Source organism: Lynx rufus, unplaced genomic scaffold (assembly GCF_022079265.1).
Source record: "Lynx rufus isolate CCGP_SWC_20201006 ecotype Redwood Valley unplaced genomic scaffold, mLynRuf1.p SCAF_18, whole genome shotgun sequence".
Lineage (NCBI taxonomy): Eukaryota > Metazoa > Chordata > Mammalia > Carnivora > Felidae > Lynx > Lynx rufus.
In genome coordinates, this window is record NW_025814832.1 from 24839631 (window position 1) to 24867456 (window position 27826).

The following is a 27826-nucleotide window of genomic DNA, read 5'->3' on the forward strand; positions in this document are numbered from 1 at the left end:
AATAACCTAAATACACACTTCATTACATGGCTATATCTTTTGGCATTATTAACAAAGAAAGCCAGATTTTTTTTCAGGTAATATTTATTAAACTCATCACTTGTTTAGTTTTCCAAATTAAAGTTTATAAGGAATTTCTTCCATGAGGAGGGAAATTCCAAATCAGGCAGTTTTAAAAAAGAGGGCTTACTGGAAATAAGAAAACTAACATTTATGTTCCCATTCTGTATCAAGCATTGTGTGCTAGGTGGTTTCACGCTATTCCATCTAACCAGCAAACTAAATATTCTAAACACTTATTCAAAATTTAAATATACTTACAAACACATACATACCATATTTGATAAAGCTACTCTGTCTTTAGGAACAACCAACGAGATATCAAAAGTTGCTTTGATGGCAGGCTCATCCCAGCAAGGGAAAGCCCTCCGAGCATCCGTAGCCTTAAGAAAAGAATATGAAATCTAAATATTACTGAATTAACCTAACCAACTATTTCATGAAGTAACTGCCATTGTCTTATTTCTATCATCCATTCCTTCACTTGTTTAAATGTTTACTTTCTACTCAGTGTCAGGCAACAAGCTAGGCAGTGACTACAAGGAGAACATAAGGCTTACTATCACTGCCCCATCAGCAACCCCAAACAAACAGAAACAAACAATAAACAATAATCCAGGAATTAGGTCTGCTACAGGTCTTAACAGTCTATAGTATTAGACTATTTTAGAATATTTTCAACAAAACATTTCAACATTTCAACATTTCAAAAATTCAATGTAAATGGCTTCAGCAGTAATGTTACAAAACACAGAGCATAGGAGAGTCAACAAGTACACAGTAAGGATTCAGAGCTGGGAACACAGGTTGCCTCTCTGGATTTATTAACACCTCCCCCCCGCCGAATCTTCGATGTGCTTTGTTCTTCATCCGAAATGACAGCAACAGGAATAAAGACAGATGCCCTCATCAGTTCTAAACAGGTCATTCGTTTAATGGCATTTCCATATACTACACATAAAACTGCCACCACTTGACCTACTTAAAGAGACCTCATTTTTTCCTTTAAAAATAAACAAAGAACAAATTAATTTGTTTTTTAAGAAAGGCATCTGGGTGGCTCAGTCAGTTGAGCATGTGACTCTTGATTTCAGCTCAGGTCATGATCTCACGGTTGTGAGAATGAGCCCCACGTTGGGTTCCACACTGAGCATGTATCCCGCTTAAGATTCTTTCTCTCTCTCCCTCTGCCCCTCTCCCTCGCTTGCGCTATCTCTCTCTCTCTCAAAAAAAAAAAAAAAAAAAAAAAAGGGAGCAAACTTGTTAAGCAAAATAACGTTTAGTGGTTCAGTTTTGAAAGAAACTTGAACAAAACAGAATGAAGTAAAAAAAAAAAAAAAAGAACCGATGACAAGATGCTGTATCTTGAAAAGAAGGAACAAAATATGCAGAAGTAGAGGAAGCACATACTTTTGGAAAAAAGTTTCTCCAAGGAAAATGTTAGATGGCTGGCTGCACTCTAAAAGAAGTTAAGTAAATGATGAATTCATTCTACTTACTTATTTGAAAAGTAAATAGGGTATAAGGAAAGAAATGGTAGCACAGAAAACTTTTCGATTAGGAGCAGCAGCAGTAGGTAAATGAATTGATACTAGAAGAAATTAAATGAATTAACATGGATAAGATTTAAAAGTTTCTAAAAAAAAAAAAACCAGTTTCTCAAATATCTAAAAGACAAAGTGATGAAAGCTCTCAAAAATTCATTTGAGGGACAGACATTAGACATAAACCAATATGAAGGGAACAGAATAATCATGCAAATAACAGAACAGAACTTTGTCAGAATGTTTATACATCAAGATCGTAATATTTTAGAGAAGAATACCATACCTCAAACTGTGTGACAGCAGCATAACGCACCTCTCCAGAAGGGGTAGTATATTTACTTCTGTAGAAGCCTTTCATTTTGTCATTCAGCTCTCCAACAAAATCTATCTTTAAGGTTCCTGTACCTGTGATTGAAAATGAATGAAAACCACTTTAATATAGATATTAGTTCAAGTTATTAAAAATATGTCCTTAAGACACTAACTTAGTTGACCTGTTACAATGTTCAACTCATTCTTTCCTTTCTCAAACACTTCTCCCAGCAAAGGAGAGAATACAGTATTTACTAAAGGAAATGGCAGACTAATCCTAAAGTAAATCTTAACATCATGTTTAGGGTGACTGCTTATAAAGTTCTTTAACTGTATTGGGGCGCCTGGGTGGCTCAGTCAGTTGACTGCCCGACTTCGGCTCAGGTCATGATCTCACGGTTTCTGAGTTCGAGCCCTGCGTCGGGTCTGTGCTGACAGCTCAGAGCCTGGAACTTGCTTTGGATTCTGTGTCTCCTCCTCTCTCTGCCCCTCCCATGATCATGTTCTGTCTCTCTCTGTCTCTCAATAATAAATGTTAAAAAAAAATTTTTTTAAGTTCTTTAACTGTATTAACTTCATCTCAAATCACCAATACATAAAGATAAAAACAGAAGAGGAAATGAACATTTGTTAATAAATGTATGACATGTTACTGTGCATGGTGCTTTAAAAATATTTAGAAACTTGAAAGTTGGTATAGTCTCCATTTTTTTAAGATGAGGAAACTGGCTTCAATAACTTGCTTGAGGTCACACGATTAGTAAGCAGCAAGAATGAGATAAAAATTTAGGCCTGCTTAATCCAAAATTCATGTCCTTTGCCAATTATGCCATATAAACTGGTCCATTTAGATGAATTCATGCCAATTACTCTATCAGTAAGATAAGATCTTATCTGTTCAATCCAAATGGAACACTGATTCCCTACTTTTGTAAGGAACTATATATGGAAGATCAATGATTTGGCTAGCAAAGGGGCATAAAAACTCTTATAGTCACCTCAATCATTTGAAATGATAAAAGAAATACATTTAATCAATAATTACTAAATGCAAATAAAAATGCAACTTGAATATATATTCTATTATTGTATAAGGGCAAACCAAATTAGACAAAATGGGAGTTTTTGTGAGTATATATACTTTCTTTCACAACAGAAAAATTATTATCTATAGTCATCTATGAAATTCAGATGCATGACAAAACAATAATCCCATTCTACATTTTACAAACCCCCCCAAAAAACCAACCAGAAAAATGTTGACTTTTACTCGATCCTTTTAAAAGTGCCTATTTATAACAAGAGCTAGAGCATGGGAATCTAACAAATCAAAGACATAGTATGATTATAAAGTAATTAGGCAATCATTCTAAAACATTTTATACCCTAATGTTTTAAACTGTCATTTTGGAATGCCACAGAGCAATCAATGCCACTGACATTGTTTACAATGTTCTTGACTCTTTATCTTTCTGACATATGCTTTCGGATGTTCTAAAGGCAAATCTTCACCTTGCAAAATTCAACTTTTTTAAAAAGGTCCAAAAGTCACGAAGAGTCCAAGTCTACAGAATAAGTGAATGACAAACTGCAAACTGTTTCTGGACAAAACACTGTGGTCTATTAAGTATGTCAATTAAGTAATTAAACTGATTTCCTTATGTACCTCAAACTCATTCTGAAAGTAATTTCAAGTGAAAATTTCAGACCTTTGTGGCAAAGTCATCACTCAACAAAGTGCCATGTTCTATTTTTTTTAATTTTTTTTAAGTAAGCTCTACACGCAACGCAGGGCCCGAACTCATGACCCCAAGATCAAGAGTCGCACGCTCTCCTGATGAGCCAGCGAGGCACCCAAAAGTGCCATATTCTTAAAATAATCATGCTGGGAAAAAAACTGAAGTTTATTTAAATAAATGTTTGTGACTCTGATTTTTTAAAAATCAGACATTCTGTCTGAAGGGGACAATGAATACTTTCTTAAAGAGAATGACAGATTACTGGGACAGTAAATAAGAACACAATAAAAGAATGTGAAAGAATTCTAAATGAGTGATACCAAATGATATGTATATATAGTATTACATACTAAAGAATTATAGTATAAAATGTGTTTTCTTTAGGAATTCACTAATCTTTAAAAAAGCAGATATAGTCACATTAATAAAGTTTATATAAGGAATATCTAATAGATTCTAAAAACCTACTACCTTTAAAGGGAAGTTGTATGATGCCATGTTATGTTGCAATTCCCATAAATGGAAACTGCCAGTCTGTTTTCACTAAGTCAACTGTTAAAATTTCTTTTATGTAATTCATACTCCATGGAAAATCTACTTTTGCCTTTTCCTATTTGGAATACAAATGGATTCAAAACTCATAACTAAATAAGAAAGGCTGCTTACACTTTTACTCGGTTTTAAATCTCCAAGGCCATCAAACCATAACAAGATACTGATAGTGACCACTTCCAAAAAAGTGGCATACTAAACAAAATACAAAGTATTGGAAAAGGTTATTACCTGAAATTCAAACAAAACACAAGTTAAAGTTTTAAAAAATCATTAATAAATTTAAGTAGTGTCACATACAATACTAATTACAAAATGCTTACACTAATATAGAATTTTAGGGCAAAAACAGGAGAGAAAAGACTTCTTAATAAACGTCAACTTATCAAATTTACAGCATACTGAAGAAGTGATTGCCAGACTGTCTAATTTTATACCTGTTTGTGTACAAAATTTACATTGTTCCTCACATTAGACACCTTATTTCAATATCCAGTGTATGCAATACTTATCTGCTTGGAATGGTAAACCTTTTAAAACACACAATAAATTCATTTATAAATTAAACAACAGAAAAATTGCAACTTCTACCAAAAACTCTATTTGCTATCCTGCTTAGGATAGAACTGCTATAAAACCTCATGTAGACCTTGAAATACTTCAATAAAAATTTAATGAGCCTACTAAATGCTAAAAAATTAAAGACAGATTAATTTGTATAAAAAGAGAGTAAAGGTCTCTGCCTTCATGCCACCATTTCCTGTGAACCTGTTTTTCACTCTTCAAAATGTCAGTATCATCAGTATCACCCGGTATTTCTCCAAATACACACACAATTAAGGGGAAAAGAAGGGTACAGAATATGATGTGTGGCATGCTAACCTTTATGGGTTTTTTTTTTTAGGTTGGTTTGTTTGTTTAGAGAGAGAAAGCCAACAAGGGAGGGGCAAAGAGGGAGAATCCCAAGAGGACTTCACCCTGTCAGCACAGAGCCGGATGCAGGGCTCAAACCCACAAACCATGAAATCATGACCCAAGCCGAAACCAAAAGTCGGACATTCAACCAACTGAGCCACCCAGGTGCCCCTAACGTCTGTGTTCTTAAACAGTATATACAGACATGTTTACAAAACTATGGAATAGTTTTGAAAGGATACATAGGAAACTGGTTGCTTTTGAGTAGAGCTGAGTTAGAAAGGACTAGAATGGCAAACTCATTTCCACTATATATCCTATGAATTTTATTTTTATTATTTTTTAAACTTTTATGTTTTATTTATTATTTGAGAGAGAGAGAGAGAGAGAGAGGGCAAGTGAGCTTGCATGGGGGAGGGGTGGGAGGGGATTTTTCAGAGAATCTGAAGCACGCTCTGTGCTGACAGGCTGACCGCGGCAAGCCCAGTGCAGGACTCAAGATCATGAAACTGAGCAGAAGTCAGACACTCAACCGACTGAGCCATTCAGGTGCCCCTTTATTATTATTTTTTAATGTTTATTTATTTTGAGAGAGAGAGAGAGAAAGAGAGAGAGAGAGACAGAGAGAGAGAGCGACAGGGAGAGAGACAATCCCAAGCAGGCTCAGAGCTGTCAGTGCAGAGCCCTATGCGGGACTCTATCTCATAAATGGGAGATTATGACCTGAGCAAAAATCAAGAGTCAGAAGCTTAACCGACTGAGCCAGCCAGGGACCCCAACTCTGTGATTTCTAAATACCTTGCTTATACAGCTATTTCTTCATTTTTCAATTTTACATATTATTTTCTTTTTACTGTAGAAAGTAAAGTTTTAGCTAAATTACATCTCCCACTCCTTTATTTTTTACAAAGAGTTAATTTTTTTTTATGACCATGCAAATCTGAAAATATCTTTATTTTACCCTCTTTAAATTCACAATTTGGCTAAGCACAGAATTAATTCTAGGTTGAGAATCATATTCATTCATAATTTTGAAGGAATGGCTTCATTAGGGTCTAGTTTCCATTGTTCCTGATGGTCTACTACTATCCCTTTTTTAAAAACAAAATATCATTCATTCAAGTATAGTTGACACACAATGTTACATTAGTTTCAGGTATAAAACATAGTGATTTGGCAAGTCTATAAGCTTTGCAGTGCTCATCCAAGTGTAGCTACCACCTATTACCATACAAGCTATTACAATCCCACTGACTATGTTTTTTATGCTGTACTTCTAATCCCCCCCAACTTATTCTATAAAGGGAAGCCTGTATCTCCCACTCCTTTTCACCCATTTTACCCACTCCCCAGTCTACTGTTATTTTGATTCCTGAACTTGGAAGGTAACCTGCTAGCATTCCCTCCTTCCTCCCAACCCCCTGACTTTGGGGAGAAACTCTTTGAGAGCCTCACTTTTATCCCTGGAAGTTCTAAGATTTGCAATGATACGGCATTTTTTACATTTATTAAGTTAGTCCCTCTCGGTGGTGTACCTTTTCAAAATGAAGATTCCAATCCCCTCAGTTCAAAGGAATTTTCTTGTTTGTGTCTTTAATAATTTTCTCTTCTCATTTTCTCTGTCCCCTCTTCTACTAGATGGATGTTGGTTCTGATAGATTGGTCCTCAAATCTTCTTCCCGTTTGTAAGATTCCTCTATTTCATTTTCCAAAACTTCTATTGAGTTTTTTCTTTCTTTTTTTGTTTTACGTTTTTATTTATTTATTTTGAGAGAGAGGGCACAAACATGTGCGCGAGAGGGGGCAGAGAGAGAGGGGGAGAGAGAGAATCCCAAGCAGGCTCTGCACTGTCAGTGCCCAGCCCCACACAGGACTTGAACTCATGAACCATGAGATCATGACCTGAGCCGAAATCAAGAGGCAGACGCTTAACTGAATGAGCCATCCAGGCTCCCTAAGTTTTTTTATTTCTACTGTATTATAATTTCCAAAGTTTTCTTGCTCTAATTCTGTTTGATAACATTCTGTCCTGTTCTTATTTGATGAATGTGCTATTAACAATATCTCTAAGGATATTCATTTGTTTTGTGGGGTTTTTTGTGACTTTATTTTTGTCTTGTAGCAAGTTTCTATATTTCTATTATTGTCTGGTTTTTGACTCTTTCATAGAAGTTTAGTCAAATATCTGGTAATTGTTGCCCCAGTGACTTTGGGCTTGGCCATGCTATTTGCTTCAACCAGTGAAATGAGAATGGACATCAAGTATACCACCATTCGTGCAGAAGCGTTAAATGTATCTTTGTGGTTTCTGTCCCCATCCCTGAGTTGCAGAAGCTGCTTACTACAGGTCCTAGAAAGAGAAGAGTTGTGAGTTGAGTGGAGCTCTTAGGTAAAGGTGGAAAGAAGGCTGCAGCAGTCCTCAGGGCTGTGTGTAAGCAAGAATTCTCTGCTGTAAGCCACTGAGATTTGTCATCCCATTTGTAGATGAAAATGTATGTATATACTTCTACATAGATGAAATATTTATTTTTTTTTTTAATTTTTAAAAAATGTTTATTCTTGAGACAGAGACAGAGCGTGAACAGGGGAGGGGCAGAGAGAGAGGGAGACACAGAATCTGAAACAGGCTCCAGGCTCTGAGCTGTCAGCACAGAGCCCGACGCAGGGCTCGAACCCACAAACTGTGAGATCATGACCTGAGCCGAAGTCAGACACTTAACTGACTGAGCCACCCAGGCGCCCCTAGATGAAATATTTCTTGAAGGATTCACCAGATGATGGAAGTGGAAGGGATCAGAGGAAGAGAAATCTCAATTTTTATGTTATATTATTCAGTATCTTTTAATACATGTTCATGGCAAAACATTTATTTTTATGATCATTTCATACAAGAAATCCTAGTTAGAAAAAGGCAAAATGAAAAGAGGACTGAAATAAAAAATAAAACTTCTCCGATTTAAAATTTTTCTAGGGGTGCCTGGATGGTTCAGTTGGTTAAGTGTCTGACTTCAGCTCACATGATCTCATGGTTTGTGGGTTCGAGCCCCACGTCAGGCTCTGTGCTGACAGCTCAGAGCCTGGAGCCTGCTTCGGAGGCTGTGTCTCCCTCTCTCTTTGCCCCTCCCCCACTTGTGCTCTATCTCTCTCAAAAATAAATAAATGTAAAAAAAGTTTTTTTTATTTTTTCTAAAAATACTAGGCAATATATTATCAGTATAAAAACTATGGAAACTGGGGCACCTGGGTGGCTCAGACGATTTAGCATCCGACTCCTGACTTCAGCTCAGGTCATGATCTCACAGTTCACGAGTTCAAGCCCCACATCGGGCTCTGTGCTAACAGTGCAGAGCCCACTTGGAATTCTCTCTCTCTCCCTCTCACTCTCTCTCTCTGCCCCTAACCTGCTCACAGTCTGTCTCTCAAAGTAAATAAACATTTTTAAAAATTATGGAAACTAAAAAGAGGTATAAATAAGAATAAAAATAATCAATATGTCAACAACCAGACATACCATTTTATTTGTACAATTTTAGGGATATGATTCATCACCTTGTATATGTAATTTTGTATTCTGCTTTTCGATTTTACACTATAACAAGCACTTCACAGCATTAAGAATTCATAACCTCACTTTTAATTGCTATATATATTCCACCATACTGATATGTCATAATTAGCTTAATTATTCCCTTACTGTTGGGTAAATATATTCACTCTTATTTTTTTACTGCCTTAAGTAATGTCTCAACAGACATTTCTAAGCATAAAGCATTTCTTGCATTTAGGATTTTTCTTTATATTCAGAACTGCTGAGTCAAAAGACATGAACATGTTTAGACATGTTTTTTTAAGTTTATTTTTTTCTGAGAGTGCAAGAGAGAGCACGATCAGGAAAAGAGCAGAGAGAGAAGGAGAGAGAGAGAATCCCAAGTAGGCTCCATGCTGTCAGCACAGTGCCTGACAGGGGGCTTGATCTCACAGTTTGTGAAATCATGACCTGAGCCAAGATTAAAGAGTCAGAAGTTTAACCAACTGAGCCCCTCAGGCCCCCCAGGCTTTTGATACATATTTCCAGACTGCCTTCCAAATACACTGCATGGATTTGCACTCCCACCAGTAATATCAAAGTAGTCAAATCATTAAGAATCTTTTTTTTAACTTTAGCTTACATAACAGACAAAAACTGGTGTATCAGTAAATGCTGTTTTCATATTTCTCATTACTAGGAAGTCAAATGTCTTTTCACATGTTTTAGTCATTTGCATTTTCTTTTATACAAATTACCTGTTGCTTTTTTTTTTTTTTAACTTTTAATTCCAGTTGGTTAATGCACAGTGTTATATTAGTTTCAGATTTTCAATACAGTGATTCAATACTTCCATACAACTCTCGGTGCTCATCACAAGTGTACTTCACCTGCTGCTTTTCAAATTGATCATAAATCAAAGTCATATAGTGCTTTACCAATTGACTTGTATGTAATTTCTTATACTACATTAAGCTCAGTCTTCTTTTTTCTTTGTGTGTGTTTTTTTTTAATGTTTATTTATTTTTGAGAGAGACACAAAGAGACAGAGTGCTAGCGGGGAAGGGACAGAGAGAGAGAGGGAGACACAGAATCTGAAGCAGGCTCCAGGCTCCAAGCTGTCAGCACAGAGCCCGACACAGGGCTCGAACTCACAAACCATGAGATCATGACATGAGCCGAAGCTGGACGCTTAACCACTGAGCCATCCAGGCACCCCTTTCTTTGTGCTTTTATACCTAATAATAGTATCGTATCAACAAATATTTCCTTTCGTGCCCTCACTTGCATAATATACATCAAAATCATCTGTGGGAAATTCACCTCAGACATGTGGATTCAAGTATGGAAAGGCAGAGCTGGGTAACTGTATTTTTTTAAAAGCTGAAACTAAAAAGGTGAAAAACAATGCATTATGTTCTAGGATAGGATGATCATTAGTTTTGGTCATCTTTTTTCTTGGTGGCCCAAAAGCTTTAATGAACCTCTTTCAAAAGCTTTGTCTTAATATTTAATCTGCTTAAAACGGTGAGGGGATTGAGGAGGGCACCTTTTGGGATGAGCACTGGGTGTTGTATGGAAACCAATTTGACAATAAACTTCATATATTGAGAAAAAAAACGGTGAGGGGGAAAAAAAAGGCACACAACAAATTTCTTTGGAAGAAGTAAGATGTCACTACTTTGGAAGAAATAAGATGTCACATGGGATCTTACAAAAGCCATGACTCTTACCTGTTTGGAGAGTGCTAGGAAAAGACAAGGTGACTTTTTCATCTTCATTCTGATAATTAAATCCTGTAGCATGTATTTCTGGAATGGAAATAAAAAACATTACTTCACATATCTGACTGAACTAAGACAAATCTAGACTGCAACAATTAACTTTTTTAAGAGCAAAATCTCTACTAAAACTAAATATTCTTTTTTTTTTTTTCTTTAAGTAGGCTTCACACTCAACGTGGGGTTTGAACTCACAACCTTGAAATCAAGAGTCACATGCTCTATCGACTGAGCCAGCCAGGTGTCCCTAAAACTAAATATTCTTAATTTAATAAATTAAGTTTGTAGTAACAAAAGTATCATTTCAAACTAACCTATTTTAGGCCACATCCTAAGTTAAAAAGGCTCATGAAAAACAATTATACATCTGTATTAATACACAAAACTTTCATAACATAAAGGAAATAGGGCTAATATAAATGTGAAAAGGTTTTCTACCAGATTCCCAGACATGCTTCATTCACATCTTTGTGTGACTAAGATATTTAAGTTTGCTTTTATTTATTTTGAGAGAGACTGAATGAGTGGGGGAGAGGCAGAGAGAGAGGGAGACAGAATCCCAAGCAGGCTCTGAGCTGTCAGCACAGAGCCTGATGCAGGGCCCGAACCCATGAACCATGAGATCATGACCCGAGCCGAAATCAACAGTTGGATGTACAACCAACTGAGCCACCCAGGCATCCCTGTCCCAGACAAGATACTGCTTTCTATGTTGTAGTTTTACTCACGAACGTTTGAAAGATACAGCAAATGGCCAAGATTTCGGTGTTAAAATATATCAATGAAAGTTCTGTCCCCTAACCAAAGATAGGTAACAATTCCAACCAAAATACAGGTCATACTGGGGTGCCTGGGTGGTTCAGTCGGTTAAACATCCAGCTCTTGATTTTGGCTCAGGTCATCATCTCATGGTTTGTGGGTTCCAGCCCCACATTGTGCTCCATGCTGACAGTGCAGAGCCTGCTTGGGATTCTCTGTCTCCCTCTCTCTCTGTTCCTCCCCTGCTGGTTCTTGCTCTCTCAAAAATAAATAAAAAATTTAAAAAAATCAAATGTAAAATACAGGTCATACTTCCAATAAAATTCTTTGTTGTTGCATTTTACAGAACTACAGGTGAAAACATGCGTGGATTAAATTACAGCTTTGACTTACTCTCTACCAGTAGTAACAAAAGATTGCTTATTTGATACTTCAGAATGCTCAATTGACACTTGAGGGAAAAGAGGGAAAAGGTAGATCAACTTCAACCACATCACATTCCCAACATCAGAAGTCAGCCAAAGAGGTAGCCTTAATAAGCACATGAATAGATGCTCAACATCCTTCAACGTCAGGGAAATGCAAATCAAACCACAATGAAACACCACTTCACACCCACTAGGATGCCTAAAATCAAAAAGAGAGAAAATACTAAGTGTAAGGGAGGATGTAGAGAAATTAGAATCCTGGTACATTACTGGTGGGAATGTAAACTGGTGCGGCCGCTTTGGAAAACAGCCCAGCAGTTCCTCAGATAATTATTAAACAGAATAACCATAAGACCCAGCTCCCACTTCTAGGTATATATCCAAGAGAAATAAAAACATATGTCCACACAAAAACTTATACGCAAATGTTTGTAGTAGTATTATTCACAATAGCCAAAAAGTGGAAACAACCCTAATGTCCATCAAATGATGAACAGATAAAAATGTGGTATACAATGGAATACTGTTTGACAACAAAAAGAAATAAAGTGTTGCTATATACTACAGTAAGGATAAACCTTGAAAAATATTGTATTAAGTGAAAGAAACCAGACACAAAAGGCCACATATTTATAAGAAGTGTTCAGAATAGGCAAATCTGTATAGAGACAGAAAGTAGATTAGGGGTTGCCTAGGGTGGGAGTTTGAGGAGAAAGGGAAAGTGACTGCTTACAGGTACATTCTTAATGGGGTGATGAAAATGTTTAAAATTGATTCTGGTGATGGCTGTGCAATTCTGTGAGTATACTAAAAATTACTGAATTGTACACTTTAAATGAGTGAATTGTATGGTATGTGAATCCTACCTCAATAAAACTGTTATTAAAAGAGAGGGTAAAAAGACAGAGAGGTAGGCTTATCAGTCATGGACTTAAGTTTGATATGGGTAACAAAGATTCAGATTTAATAACATTCTGTAAGCCAGGCAAGATGCCCACAATTCACTCCTTTTTATGAATCACCCTGATTGAATTTTCAATGTTTCTAATACTATTATGGTTCAAACATGTCTTTATAAAGCTAAATCTTCACAAAACCATTAAACTATAATTTCAGATTTTTTTTAAGTTTATTTATTTTCAGAGAGGAAGGGAGCGCAGGGGTGGGGCAGAGAGAGAGAAGGAGAGATAGAATCCCAACAGGCTCCATGCTGTCAGCGCTGAGCCCCATGTGGCTCAATCCCACGAACTGTGAGATCATGACCTGAGATGAAATCAAGAGTCAAGGCTCAACCAACTGAGCCACGCAGATGCCCTACAATTTCAGATTTTAAAAGAACTTTAATCAAATATTTGTTTTAAAGATGAAGAAAATGAGATACATAAAAGTTAATGATTTGCCTAAGGTCACATAGTTGGACTAGAACTCAGTTCCCTTCCTACTGCCAAAATTGTTTCTACCGTCATAAACTAGCTCCTAAATTTGAAAAGAACTCATGACTTGGCATATATACAATACTGATGAAATCTTCACTGAAATGACTTGCTGGCAAAAACTCGAGATTTGCTCTAACTTGATTCCTATATATAGAATCATACTTAGCCTAGAGGAAAACCAAGAATCACCTTAATGCTTAAGAATGTACCCCTCTGGGGGTGCATGGATGGCTCAGTCGTTGAGCATCGGATTCTTGATTTCAGCTCAGGTCATGATCTCATGGTTCATGGGATCAAGCCCCACAGTGGGCTTCGTGTTGACCGTGCAGAGCCTACTTGGGATTCTTTCTCTCCTTACCTCTCAGACTCTCTCCTGCTCACTCTTTCTTTCTCTCTCAAAATAAATGAACTTAGAAAAAAAAAAAAAAAGAGTCACATGATCCACCAACTGAACGAGCTAGGTGCCCCAAGAATAGCAGTTTTTAAATTGAAACAAGTTTTGTGGGGCACCTGGGTGGCTCAGTTGGTTAAGTGTCCTACTTTGACTGAGGTCATGATCTCGCACTTCATAGGTTCACGCCCCGTGTCAGGCTCTGTGCTGACAGCTCAGAGCCAGGAGCCTGCTTCGGATTCTATGCTTCCCTCTCTCTCTCTCTGCCCCTCACTCTTTCTCACTCACTCTTTCTCTCTCAAAAAATTAATAAACATTAAAAAATTAAAAACAACAATCAAGTTTTGTATTGCTGTATTCCATTCTAATACGGGCTTTCAAGTGTACATAGCAACTATATTACATGTGTAAAAAAAAGAATAAACCCTCCTCTAAAATTCTCTTAGAAAAAAAGGGTAGTATGGGGTGCCTGTATGGGGTGGCTCAGTCCGTTGAGCACTGGTCTTCTGCTCAGGTCATGATCTCTCAGTTCATGGGTTGGAGCCCCATGTTGGGCTCTGAGCTAACAGCTCAGAGCCTGAAGCCTCCTTCAGATTCTGTGTCTCTCTCTCTCTCTCTGCCTCTCCCCAGCTCATGCTCTGTCTCTCAAAAAATAAATAAATAAAGGTTAGAAAAAAGAGTAGTAATCATATATTTGAATTCTTAAAAAGTCTCTTGTATTATGGGACACTCTTCCAGTCAGTCAGTCGAACTGGGGGAAGGGGGCTGTGGTTTTTCTTTTTGAATACTTGTTGTAACAGTGTCCTTCCAGTGGCTGAGGCAGTTTCGTTTTCTTTAGACATCATTAGGCGCTGAAGCTCTCACAGGACAACTTTGATGCTATATGAATTCTGTCATTTTGCTAACACTGATATGTCTCTTGGGTCCACCACTCCATTAGAACTCTTAACTCCATTCATATTAATTTTTATTACAAATCTTACAGATGGGAGTACTCCTGGGTATTTATATTCACATTTAATTTTAAGACTGCATATTTGATTTTCATAAATTGTCCAAGGCCATAATGGCTGCAATCTTATGTCACTAATACTAATTCTTTTTTCTTTTCTATTTTAAGAAGGCTTCAGGCCCAGTGCAGAGCCCGGTGCAGGGCTTAAACTCACGACCCTGAGATTAAGACCTGAGGTGAGATCAAGAGTCAGATGCTTTACTGACTGGGCCACCCAGGCACCCCTAATACCTTTTGTAAATAAGCACATACCACTATGAGGGAGCCTACCGTTATCATTAAAGTCAATCTGTATTATCAGTGGATAACACAATCGGTAATTATAAGGTAACTCCTGCTTTACTTAATAAAATCTAGATGAGTTTTTCTTAATTGAAAATTTGTTAAATATGTTCATATATGCTAACAATCCTGTATCTCAATTTAACCTTTTATTCAACCAGTACTATGCTACATAAATAATAGATATAAAAAATAAAGAATACATAAAATAGCTTCCTTCCTTTGTGAACCACAGGCTTCCTGTAGGTCTCACTGATTCTCTGATCTCTTGCATTCACAATGTGAACATAAAACATTATTTACATGCTGAAGTATCTCATATTTTTCTTGACTTTAAAAAATATTAGTAGTCATAAAAATCAAATCTATTTTTACTCAACACCCCAAAAGCAAATAATCTAATATAAAAATGGGCAGAAGAAAAAGAGGTTAGAGTGGGAGAGAGCCAAAGCATAAGAGACTCTTAAAAACTGAGAACTGAGGGTTGATGGGGGGTGGGGGGGGAGGGTGGGTGATGGGTATTGAAGAGGGCATCTTTTGGGATGAGCACTGGGTGTTGTATGGAAACCAATTTGACAATAAATTTCATATATTGAAAAAAAATGGGCAGAAGACATGAATAGACATTTCTCCAAAGACATACAGATGGCCAACAGTCAGATGAAAAGATGCTTAACATCACTTGTCATTGGGGAAATGTAAATCCAAACTACCACGAGCTATCACCTCACACTGGTCAGAATGGCTAAAATCAAAAACCCAAGACACAAGTATTGGCAAGGATCTGGAGAAAAAGGGACCCTCGTGTACTGCTGGTGGGAATGCAAACTGGTTCAGCCACTGTTGAAGACAGTAAGGAAGTTCCTCAAAAAGTTGAAAATATACCATATGATCCAGGAATCGCACTACTGGATATTTACCCAAAAAGTACAAAAACACTAACTCAAAGGGATACATACGCGCACCCCTATGTTTATCGCATTATTTACAATAGCCAAATTATGGAAGTAACCTACGTGTCCACTGACAGATAAATGGATAGAGATGTGGAATATATACATACAATGGATTATTATTATTCAGCCATAAAAAGGAATGAAATCTTGTCATTTGCAACAGTATGGATGGTGCTAGAGGGTATAATACTAAGGGAAATAAGGCAGTCACAGAAAGACAAATATGATTTCACTCATATGTGGAATTTAAGAAACAAAACAAATGAACAAAGAAAAAAAAAAGAGACAGAGAAACCAAGAAACTGACTCTTAATGACAGAGAACAAACTGAACAAACCAGAGGGGAGGTGGGTGAGGGGGATGGGTGAAACAGGTGATGGGAGATTAAAGAGTACACTTATCAGGATGAACACCGAGTAATGTACAGAATTGTTGAATCACTATACTGTACACCTAAAATTAACATAATACTGTATGTTAACTATAGCGGAATTAAACAAAATTAAATTAAAAAATAAAAAATCAAGTCTATTTTAACATAGCACTAACCTCACAAAAGGTTGACCAAAATCTTAATCAACAGATACTAGAAGTATCAATTACATGAACTACCAAATGGAGTACTACAAAGCAGTGGGGAAAGGATAATGTTCTAGTAAGTAAGTCTAGTAAGTACTGAGTAGTCTAGTAAGTAGTCTAGTAAGTAGTACTAGTAAGTATAGTAAGTACTAACTCCCTTTGGGGGTTAGAAACCAAGCTGGACCTGAACTCATACCATACCTTAAGAAGTACATTATATAAATCAAAACAAAGCTTTTCAAAGGTAACATGGATGGGGGCACTTGGGTGGCTCAGTCCACTGACCATCCGACTCTTGGTTTTGGCTCAGGTCATGATCTCAGTTTGTGTGATTGAGCCCCATGGGGCTCTGCGCTGACAGCACAGAGCTTGCGATTCTGTCTCCTCATCTCTCTGCCCCTCCCCTGCTCATGCTCATGCTCTCACTCTCTCTAAAAATAAATAAGTAAACTTAAAAAAAAAAGATAATAGGGGCACCTAGGTGGCTCAGTTGGTTAAGTATCCGACTCTCGGTTTTGGATCAGGTCATGATCTCAGTTTGTGGGTTCAAGACCTGCATCCAGCTCTGCACTGTCAGTGCAAAGCCTGCTTGGGATTTGCTCTCTCTCCCTCTCTCTGCACCTCCCCTGCTCGCTTGTGTGCTCTCTCTCAAAATAAATAAATATTTTTTTAAAAAGGTAATATGGGGGCGCCTGGGTGGCTCAGTCGGTTAAGCGTCCGACTTCGGCTCAGGTCATGATCTCACGGCTAGTGAGTTCGAGCCCCGCGTCGGGCTCTGTGCTGACAGCTCAGAGCCTGGAGCCTGTTTCAGATTCTGTGTCTCCCTCTCTCTCTTTGACCCTCCCTCATTCATGCTGTCTCTCTCTGTCTCAAAAGTAAATAAACGTTAAAAAAAAATTTTTTAAATAAAAAATAAAAAGGTAATATGGATGATATCTTCATGATATTAGAATCGAAAAAGTTTTGTTTTTTTTTTAAGACAAAAAGCAATAGTCACAAAGAAAAAGAAAAGGGGAGGGGGGTGGTGCCTGACTGGCTCAGTCAGTAGAGCATGCGACTCTTGATCTCAGGATTGTGAGTTCGAGTCCCACACTGGGTATAGAGATTATTTAAAAATAAAATCTTTAAAAAAGTTTTTAAAAAGAAAAAAATGATAAATTGTATTTCTCATGAAATAAGAATTTCTGTACATTAAGAAGCACCATTAAGAAAGTTAAGATGCAGGGAGGGGCATCTGGGTGGCTCAGTCAGTTAAGTACCTGACTCTTGATTTTGGCTCAGGTTATGATTACACGGTTCATGAGTTCAAACCCCGCATTGGGCTCTGCACTGACAGCATGGAGCTTGTTTGGGATTCACTCTCTCCCTCTCTCTCTGCCCCTCCCCTGTTCTCTCTCTCTCTCAAAAAAAAAAAAAAATTACAAAAATTAAAAAAATTAAACTTAAGATGCAGAAGATATTTGTGACACATAAGTGGCAAAGAACTTACATCCAGAACATAAAAAGAACTCCTTTAAATTCCAAGAAAAAGACATAGAACTCAGAATAAAAATAGGCAAAATACTTTGACACAATAAAGGAAATATGTATGCCCAATATGTATACAATAAGGTAACCAACTTCATTAAAATCAGGAAATGAAAATTAAATCCTCAGTCAGATACCATTACATACCTACCAGATTAGCTAACAGCAAGAAGTCTAAAAACACCAAGTGTTAATAAGAATGTGAAGCAGCTGGGGTGCCTGGCTGGCCGAATAGAAGAGCATGCAGCAGTGAATTCGTGAGGGTCATGAGTTCTAGCTCCACGTTATGTGTAGAGATTATTTAACTAAATAAACTTGGAAAAAAAAAAAAAAAAAAAAAAGACCGAAGACCGTGGAGCAGCTGGAACTCACTTGTAACTGACATACCTTGAAAATAATTACACCCTATAGCACAGAAACTCCACTCCAAGGCATATACTTGATGGCAAAGTATGCCTATGTGCACCAGGCTGAACATTAAGAAAATACATAGCAGGGCATCTGGGTGGCTCAGTCGGTTAAATGTCCGACTTCAGCTCAGGTCATGATCGATTTGTGAGTTCGAACCCCACATCCATTTCTGCACTGACAGCGTGGAGCCTGCTTCAGATCTTCTGTCTCCGTCTCTCTCTCTGTCCCTCCCCAGCTTGCTCTCTAAAATAAATAAACATTTAAAAAAAAAAAAAGTATGTAGCCACATTGTTCCCAATAGCCTCAAACTAAAACAATCCAGATGTCCATCAATGTCCACCAATGGAAGAAAGGATAAATATATTTTGGTATGTTTCTATAATGGAATGCAGGGTAGTGACAAAAAAGAATAAACTCCATGGGAATGCAAGCTGATGCAGCCACTCTGGAAAACAGTATGGAGGTTCCTCAAAAAACTAAAAATAGAACTACCCTATGACCCAGCAATTGCACTACTAGGCATTTATCCACGGGATATAGGTGTGCTGTTTCAAAGGGACACATGTACCCCCATGTTTATAGCAGCACTATCAACAATAGCTAAAGTATGGAAAGAGCCCAAATGTCCATCGATGGATGAATGGATAAAGAAAATGTGGTGTGTGTGTGTGTGTGTGTGTGTGTGTGTATGTGTATACACACACATATATATGTATACACACACACACACACACACACACACACACACACACACACAATGGAATATTACTCGGCAATCAAAAAGAATGAAATCTTGCCATTTGCAACTACATGGATGGAACTGAAAGGTATTATGCTAAGTGAAATTAGTCAGTCAGAGAAAGACAAAAATCATATGACTTCACTCATATGAGGACTTTAAGAGACAAAACAGATGAATATAAGGGAAGGGAAACAAAAATAATATAAAAACAGGGAGGGGGACAAAACAGAAGAGACTCATAAATATGGAGAACTGAGGGTTACTGGAGGGGTTGTGGGAGGGGGGATGGGCTAAATGGGTAAGGGGCATTAAGGAATCTACTCCTGAAATCATTGTTGAACTATATGGTAACTAATTTGGATGTAAATTTTAAAAAATAAACAATAAAAAAATAAATAAAAATAAAAAATAAAATTAAAAAAAAGAATAAACTCCAGCTGTATACAACATGGGCAAATCTTAAAAACTTAATATTGAGCAAAAGAAGCCATACAGTATTTTACTGTGTGATTCCATTTATATAAAGTACAAAAAACGTAAACTAAGCTATATTATTCATGAATGTGTACTTATGTTGTCACACTATAAAGCAAAAGAAGAAAATCATTACTTTGAAAGTCAAAGTAAGGTAAGATGGGATGTGATCAGAAAGGGGCATGGTAATAGGTCTTTAGGATTATAGTACTAAGCTGTACAATTGCCATAGGCACTTTTCTGAGGTACACAATATTTTTCACGATAAAAGATTTAAAAAATTTAAGGAAACGCAAGTCATACTAAAAACAGATGGGTGTCATCTATCCTAACTCCAAAACATTTCTTATAGTTGCTTTAAACACAACTAAACTAGTTCAGTAAAAACAGATTAAGAGAAAAAAACAGTTTACCCTATAGATGCTGAAAACATGATTAAACGTTCATCAGCCACTCTTGGTAAAAACTTAGTAAGTATAGATAAAGCTGTATCAGTTATGAGACTGTATTTCAGGAAAATCCAAGAGAATCAAGTGAAAAGAAATGATTTAAAAAATTCAGTAAGGTAAAACAAGATACAAAATTAACACAGAGTGGAGGTGCCTGGCTGACTCAGTCAGTAGAGCATGTGACTCTTGATCTCAGAGTCATGAATTCAAGCCCCACATTGGGCATAGAGTTTGCATTAAAAAAAAATTAACACAGAGAAATCAAGAGCCATAACTAGAAGATATAACAAAAGACTTCATTCATAATAGCAACAAGAAGTATAAAACACCTAGGAATACATATAGTAAGAAATGTGTAAAATCTTTTTTTTTCCTTGGGGGGGGGTGCAAGTGAGCGAAGGGCAGGTGGGGGTGGTGGGGGGAGGGAGAGAGAGAGAGAGGGAGAGAGAGGGAGAGAGAGGGAGAGAGAGGGAGAGAGAGGGAGAGACAGAAATGCAGCTCACCTGAAATGGGGCTTGTGCTCACCTGAAGTGGGACTCGAACTCATGAACCGTGAGATCATGACCTGAGCCAAAGTCAGATGCTTAACAAATGAGCCACCCAGGCACCCGAAATGTGTAAAATCTTTATGAAGATAATTTCAAACACTACTCAGAGACACAAAAGACAAACAATGGAAAGGTAAATAATAATCTTAGGGATAAATCTCATTGTTATTGTCTTTAGGTTACATATCATATGATCCCAATAAAAATACCAATAGTTTTTCTTTTTTAATGGGACAATCTGACACTGATATTCATATGTAAAAATAAATAAGAAACTCGATGAATTCAGAACAAGAAATGTAATGAGAGGGCCTATTATATAGCTATTAAAACAATATTACAAAATTACAATAATTGTGAGTATGGAACTACACTTAGCAATACAGAATATTCAAAAAGTAAAAAGGAGAATCAAATATATATGATTTAACACACAATAAAGGTGGCATTTTGAATATGAGGGAAAAGATGGATTATTCCATAAAAGATGTTGTGGCAAAAATTTAAGTTGGATTCATACCTTATATCTAATATGAAAATAAATTCCAAGTGGAAGAAAGACTTATGTTTAAAACCAGAACTATAAAAATACTGCCTTTTACAAATAACCAATGCCTGGAAAAACCTTTCTAAACATGCCTTAAAATCTAGAAGTCATAGGGGCACCTGGGTGGCTCAGCTGGTTAAGGGGCCAACTCTTGGTTTCAGTTCAGGTCATGATCTCATGGTTGTGGGATCGAGCCCCACATTGGGCTCCGCACTGAGCATGAAGCCTGCTTGGAATTCTCTCTTCCTCTCCTTTTGCCCCTCTTCCTGACTCACACACACACTCTCTCTCTCTCTCACTGATAGAAAAAGGGTTACTCTCCCTTAGATTTAGTATTGATTTTTTTAAAAAATCAGTAAAAAAGGACAGCATCCGATTAAAAATGGGCAATGATATGAACAGGCACATCACAGAAAATTCAAACAAGAATTGTTTTAATTGTTTGTTTATTTTGAGATAGAGAGAAAGCATGAGCAGGGGAGGGCAGAGAGAGTGAGAGAGAGAGGCTCCCAAACAGGCTCCATGCAGTCACTGCAGAGCCTGATACATGACCATGAAATCATGACCTGAGTTGAAATCAAGAGTTGGATGCTTAACTGACTGAGCCACCCAGGTGCCCCGAATATGAATGTTTTTTAAAATACACAGATTCTTAATTTGATAATATAAAGAAATACAAAGTAAAGGTATTATAAGATTACCTTTTACCTATCAGATTACCAAAGATAAAAAAATCTGAGATGATACGGTACTGAATAGAGTGTTTGATTAACAAGTTTCTGGATATTAGTATAGTCTCTATAAAGTGCAATTTGACAATATCAATCAACATTACAAATATATATACCTTCTGAACCAATAATTCAACTTCCAGGAATTTATCCCAAATACCTTCTCATATATGCAAAATGATGTGTGATATATACAATACTATTCACTGCAGCATAGAATTCCATTTAAATATCCATCAGCAGTGGACTGGCTTAATGAATTATGATAAATTCATTTCACGGAATACTAATTAACCATTAAAAAATGAGGAAGCTTTTTATGTACTGATTTATAACAAGCCCCAAAATAAGCAAAGTTCAGTTTTTCATGAAATACTACTTTTGTATTAAAAAGTAAGTTTCTGGGGCGCCTGGGTGGCTCATCCGACTTCAGCTCAGGTCATGATCTCACAGTTCGCAAGTTCAAGCCATGCATTGGGCTCTGTGCTGACAACTCAGAGCCTGGAGCCTGCTTCAGATTCTGTGTGTGTGTGTCTCTCTCTCTCTCTGCCCTTCCCCCACTTGCACATGCTCTCTCTCAAAAATAATAAACATGAAAAAAATTTTAAGTTTTCAATTAACTAAAGTTGGTGTTTCACCAGGAAAATTCAGCAGAAGCAATAAGTATTAAGTTTAGGACAAAAGCATCTCTTCTCCACTCCATTTAACTTTTTCATGTTAGCCCTCTATATATGCCCTCTCTGTCTGCATCAAAAAACTCTTCCTATATTAATATTTGAGCATGAACATCATGCACTAAAAGGTAAAACATTAGTTGAACCATGCAACACTTTTTTCCTCTTTATGTTTAAACATGATGAAATTTAATCACAGGAAAGGAAGTACAAAGAGAGAAATACAAGAGAGTATACTCAGAAAGCCACATTTTTAAAATGATTGAAATAGAAAAAAAAAAAAAAACATAAAGTCAGCCAAAACTGTTATAGCTTACATCATCTACACAAGCTTCGAGTGGATTCTGTTCTCGTATTATACTGAGATACAAATATACAATCTTCTAAAAATGCCAGTAACAGAAGTTCCAATTCAACTGTACTTCAAAAGTTCCTTTATAAATGGTCATTTGGAGACATTTTCCAAAACAAGACATGCAGATGGCCAAGAGACACATGAAAAGATGCTCAACATCACTCATCATCAGGGAAATACAAATCAGAACTACAACGAGGTATCATTTCACACTAATCAAAATGGCTAAAATTAACAACACAAGAAACAACAGGTGTTGGCAAGGATGCAGAGAAAGGGGAATCCTCTTACATTGTTGGTGGGAACGCAAACTGGTGCAGCCACTCTGGAAAACAGTACCGCAGTTCCTCAAAAAGTTAAAAATAGAACTACCCTATGACCCAGCAATTGCACTAGGGAGGTATTTACCCAAAGGATACAAAAATACTAATCTGAAGGGATACATGCACCCTGATGTTTACAGCAGCATTACCAACAAGAGCCAAAGTATGGAAAGAGTCCAAATGTCTGTCCATTGACTGATGAATGGACAAAGATGTGGGGTATACACACATCTGTCTGTCTGTCTTCTCTCTCTCTCTCTCTCTCACACACACACTATGGAATATTACTCAACCATAAAAAAGAATGAAATCTTGCTATTTGCATCAATGTGGATGGAGCTAGACAGGATTAATTATGTTAAGTGAAATAAGTCAGTCAGAGAAAGACAAATACTCATATGTGGAATTTAAAACACAGTGGGAGGAAAAAAAGAGAGGGAAACCAAGAAACAGACTCTTAACTATAGAGAAAAAACTGATAGTTACTATAGGGGAGGTGGGTGAGGGATGGGTTAAATAGGTGATGGGGATTATGGAGGGCACTTGTTCTGATGAGCACTAGGCATTGTATGTAAAACTAAATTCTATACCTAAAACTAATATTATACTGTATGTTAACTGGAATTTAGATAAAAACTTAAAAAAATAAAAATAAATTAATGGTCTATTTGGAACTCAGAATATCATTTCTTCCAAGCCACATCTGTATGTAACCTAATTAGGCAACCTAATCCACATAACTCTAGATAACCCACATATGCCTATATATTTCAATACTAAATCAAATGTGATTAGGTTTTGTTTTGTTTATTCAGATGGCAACCTATCGACCATAGTGTTTCTGTGGTTTCAGAAAGCAGTTCATGGTGCAATGAAAAAGGATTCAAAGTTCAACAGACGCTTCCAATAGCCACCTGCTACTTGCAACATACCTTGTTTTTTCATAAAAACCAAAATGGTTTTGCACTGGGAAAAAAAAAAAAAAAAACACACCATTCTGGAGGAATTACAGGGGAACCTACAGAGAACATGGAACCAAGAACTCAGAAAGTGTGAGGGGAGCGCTGTTGTCAAAAAAATAATAGCCTAGAACTGACTTTGTAAGGGTAACAATGGAAGGAGGAAGACAGTGGAATAAAATAGCCAATGTACTGAAAGAAAATAACTGCCAATCTAGAATTTTACGGCAAGGAAAAGTAATTCTTCAAAAATGAATGCTATGAAGGTGGGGGGTGACGCTTGGATGGCTCAGTCAGTGGAGCATCCAACTCTGATTTCAACTCAGGTCATGATCCCAGGATTGTGGGATCAAGCCCCATGTCAGGCTCACATTGAGCATGAAGCCTGTTTGGGATTCTCTCTCTCTCCCTCTGCCCCCGTCCTCTGCTCAAGATCTCTCTCTCTCTCTCTAAAATTAAAAAACAAAAAAAGGAATATTATGGGGCACCTGGCTTGTTTAGTTGGTAGAACATGCAACTCTCGGGGTCATGTGTTTGAGCCCTACATTGGAAGTAGATTTTACTTAAATTTTTATTTATTTATTTAATTTTTTGAGGTGGGGGAGGGGGAGAGAGAGAAAGAAACAGGATTCCAAGCAGACCCCTCACTTTCAGTGCAGAGCCCAAAGTGGAACTCAAACCCATGAGCCATGGATGAGATCATGACCTGAGCTGAAACCAAGTCAGACGCTTAACTGGCTGGGCCACCCAGGTGCCCCATGTATTTAAAATTTTGTTTTAAGGGGCGCCTGGGTGGCTCAGTCAGTTGAGCGTCCGACTTCGGCTCAAGTCATGATCTCACAGTTCGTGGGTTCGAGCCCCACATCAGGCTCCGTACTGACTGCTTGCTCAGAGCCAGGAGCCTACTTCAGATTCTGTGTCTCCTTCTCTCTCTGCCCCTCCCCCGCTCACGCTTTGTCTCACTGTTTCTCAAAAAATAAATGTAAAAAAAAAATTTTTTTTTTAATTTTGTTTTAAAAAATGAGTATTGGGGCGCCTGGGTGGCGCAGTCAGTTAAGCGTCCGACTTCAGCCAGGTCACGATCTCGCGGTCCGTGAGTTCGAGCCCCGCGTCGGGCTCTGGGCTGATGGCTCAGAGCCTGGAACCTGTTTCCGATTCTGTGTCTCCCTCTCTCTCTGCCCCTCCCCCGTTCATGCTCTGTCTCTCTCTGTCCCAAAAATAAATAAACGTTGAAAAAAAAAATTTAAAAAATGAGTATTATAACACTGGTAATACACATCTGTCAAAACTCACCAAAATGCAAGATGAACACTAAAAATTAAGTGTTAATAATATCTTAAAATTAACATATTATTGCATGTGAATTATACTTCAATAAAGTAGGAATTTATTTTTTTAATGTTTTATTTATTTGAAAGAGAGAGAGAGCAAGCAGGGGAGGGGCAGAGAAAAAGGGACAGAGAGAGAATCCCAAGCAGGGTCCATGCTGCCAGCACAGATCTCAACTTGGGGCTCAATCCCAGGAACCATGAGATCATGTCCTGAGCCAAGATCAAGAGTTGGAGGCTTAACCAACTGAGACATCCAGGTGCCCCAATAAGGTAGGAATTTAAAATAAAGGCTAAAAAAAATAAAGCAAAGATATGCTCAAAGAAGCAAAATCAGAGACTTTGCCATCAACAGACCCATACTAAACATTGTAAAAGGTATTCTTCAAACAAAAAAGGATGATTCTAAAAGGATTGCTAGGATGAACAACAAAACAACAAATATTTTGGTAAAGCTAAAGAAATATTATACTATATATAACAAAATAATGTCTTATGACTTAAAATTTTTTAAAAATGGAGAGAGGAAAATTAAACTATACCACAATGATACCATGTAAGTCAGATGGAGATACATGGAGATTAAGTGCTCCTAAGATCCTTGTAGTGTCCAGAAGAAGGGTGAAATGATCAATTACCACTGGATTTTTTTAGTTAGGGATGGCTGTTGTAATTCCAGGGGTACTGACATACATCCAAAAAACAAGCATTACTTTTAGGACCTTTCTAATTAAAAGAATATGACAAAACACATAAAATATGGTAGATTTAAAGAAAAATAACAGTAATTACATTAAATGTAAATGGCTTAGCAGCTTTATTTAGAAGACAAAGGTTTTCAGATTGTAACTCAAAGAAAAAAAAGTACAATGAGCTGTTTACATGAGGTATACCCAAAACACAATCATTCAGAAAGGTTAAAGGTAAAGAATAAGAAAAATCGTGACAAACACCAACCAGTAATTCATAAAATAAGCAGGGAAAAATCAGTAAAAATGAAAATTTAAACAAAATTAACAAACTTGATTTGGTTAAGACATATATAAAACAATGCATCCAACAATTACAAAACCACACTCTTTTCAAGCACCCACGAACATTTTAGAAGTGACCAAATCTTGGTCCATAAAGCAAAAGCAAGTCTTAAAGTCCAAAGAAGTAAAATCATATACGGGCATACGTCATTTTATTGTCCTTCACAGATATCATGCTTTGCTTACAAATTGAAGGTCTGTGACAACCCTGTGTAGAACAAGTCTATTGGCCCCATTTTCCCCCCAAAGCATTTGCTTACTTTATGTCTCTGTGTCACATTTTGATAAGTCCTAAAATATTTCAAACTTGTATATGTTATGGTGATCTCTGATGTAACTATTATAATTGTTTTGGGGTGCCACAAACTGCACCTATGTAAGACCACTAACCTAATCAATAAATGTTGAGTACACTCAGAATGCAGATGTGATGGAAACAGCAAAATAACTAGAAATGGAGCCTGAAGGTGTGAGTAAACTGCTGCAATCTCAATAATGAAGCGTGAACGGATGAGAAGTGGCTCCTTTTTTAAAAAAAAATATTTTAATGTTTGTTTATTTTTGAGAGGGAAAGAGACAGAACACAAGTGGGGGAGGGGCAGAGAGAGAGAAGGAGTACACAGAACCCAAAGCAGGCTCCAGGCTCTGAGCTGGCAGCACAGAGCCTGACACAGGACTCGAACCCATGAACCGTGAGATCATGACCTGAGCTGAGGTTAGATGCTTAACGGACTGAGCCACCCAGGTGCCCTGATGAGGAGCTGCTTCCTATGGGTAAGCAAAGAAAGTGGTTTCTTGAGATGGAATCAACTCTTGGTGAAGATACTTTGAAAACTGTTGAAATGACAAGAGCAATCTGGAATATTACATAAACTTCACTGATAGAGCAACAATAGGATTTGAGAGGACTGATTCCAATTTTGAAAGTTCTACTGTGGGTAAAATGCTATCAAACAGTATCACATGCTACAAAGAAAGCATTCAAGAAAGGAAGAGTCAACCAATGCAGCAAACTTCATTGTTGTCTTATTTTAAGGAAATGCTACAGGGGCATCTGGATGGCTAGCTCAGTCAGTTAAGCACTAGACTCTTGGTTTTGGCTCAGGTCATGATCTCACGGTTTGTGAGATTGAGCCCCAAATCGGGCTCCATGGAGCCCACTTGGGATTCTATCTCCCCCATCTCTCTGCCCCTCCTCTGCTCGCATTCTCTCTCTCTCTCAAAAATAAACGTTAAATAAATAAAAAAGAAAATGCCACAGCCACCTCAATCTTTAGATCAGTCAGCATCTATCAACATCAAAGCAAGACTCTCCATCAGCAAAAAAAAAAAATTGTGATTTGCTAAAAGCTCTGATAATGATTACCATTTTTTAGCAATGAAGTATTTTTAAGTTAAGGTATATACATTGTTTGGGTTTTTTTAACCACATAATGCTACTGCACACTT

General features: G+C 37.2%; 1 protein-coding gene and 1 pseudogene across 2 annotated transcripts in view; both read right to left on the reverse strand.

Moving 5' to 3' along the window:
- Positions 1-27826, reverse strand: part of NPEPPS (aminopeptidase puromycin sensitive) — a 94559-nt gene that overhangs the window by 30281 nt on the left and 36452 nt on the right. For both annotated transcript variants that reach the window (XM_047081145.1, XM_047081146.1), the window contains 3 exons: positions 10385-10462; positions 1891-2012; positions 336-443 (listed from right to left, as the gene is read on the reverse strand). In XM_047081145.1, the coding sequence (XP_046937101.1) occupies positions 336-443; positions 1891-2012; positions 10385-10462 (308 nt within the window). The remainder of the gene's footprint in view (positions 1-335; positions 444-1890; positions 2013-10384; positions 10463-27826) is intronic.
- LOC124513089 (ubiquitin-conjugating enzyme E2 variant 1-like) overlaps positions 14075-27826 on the reverse strand; it is a 39957-nt pseudogene continuing 26205 nt past the window's right edge.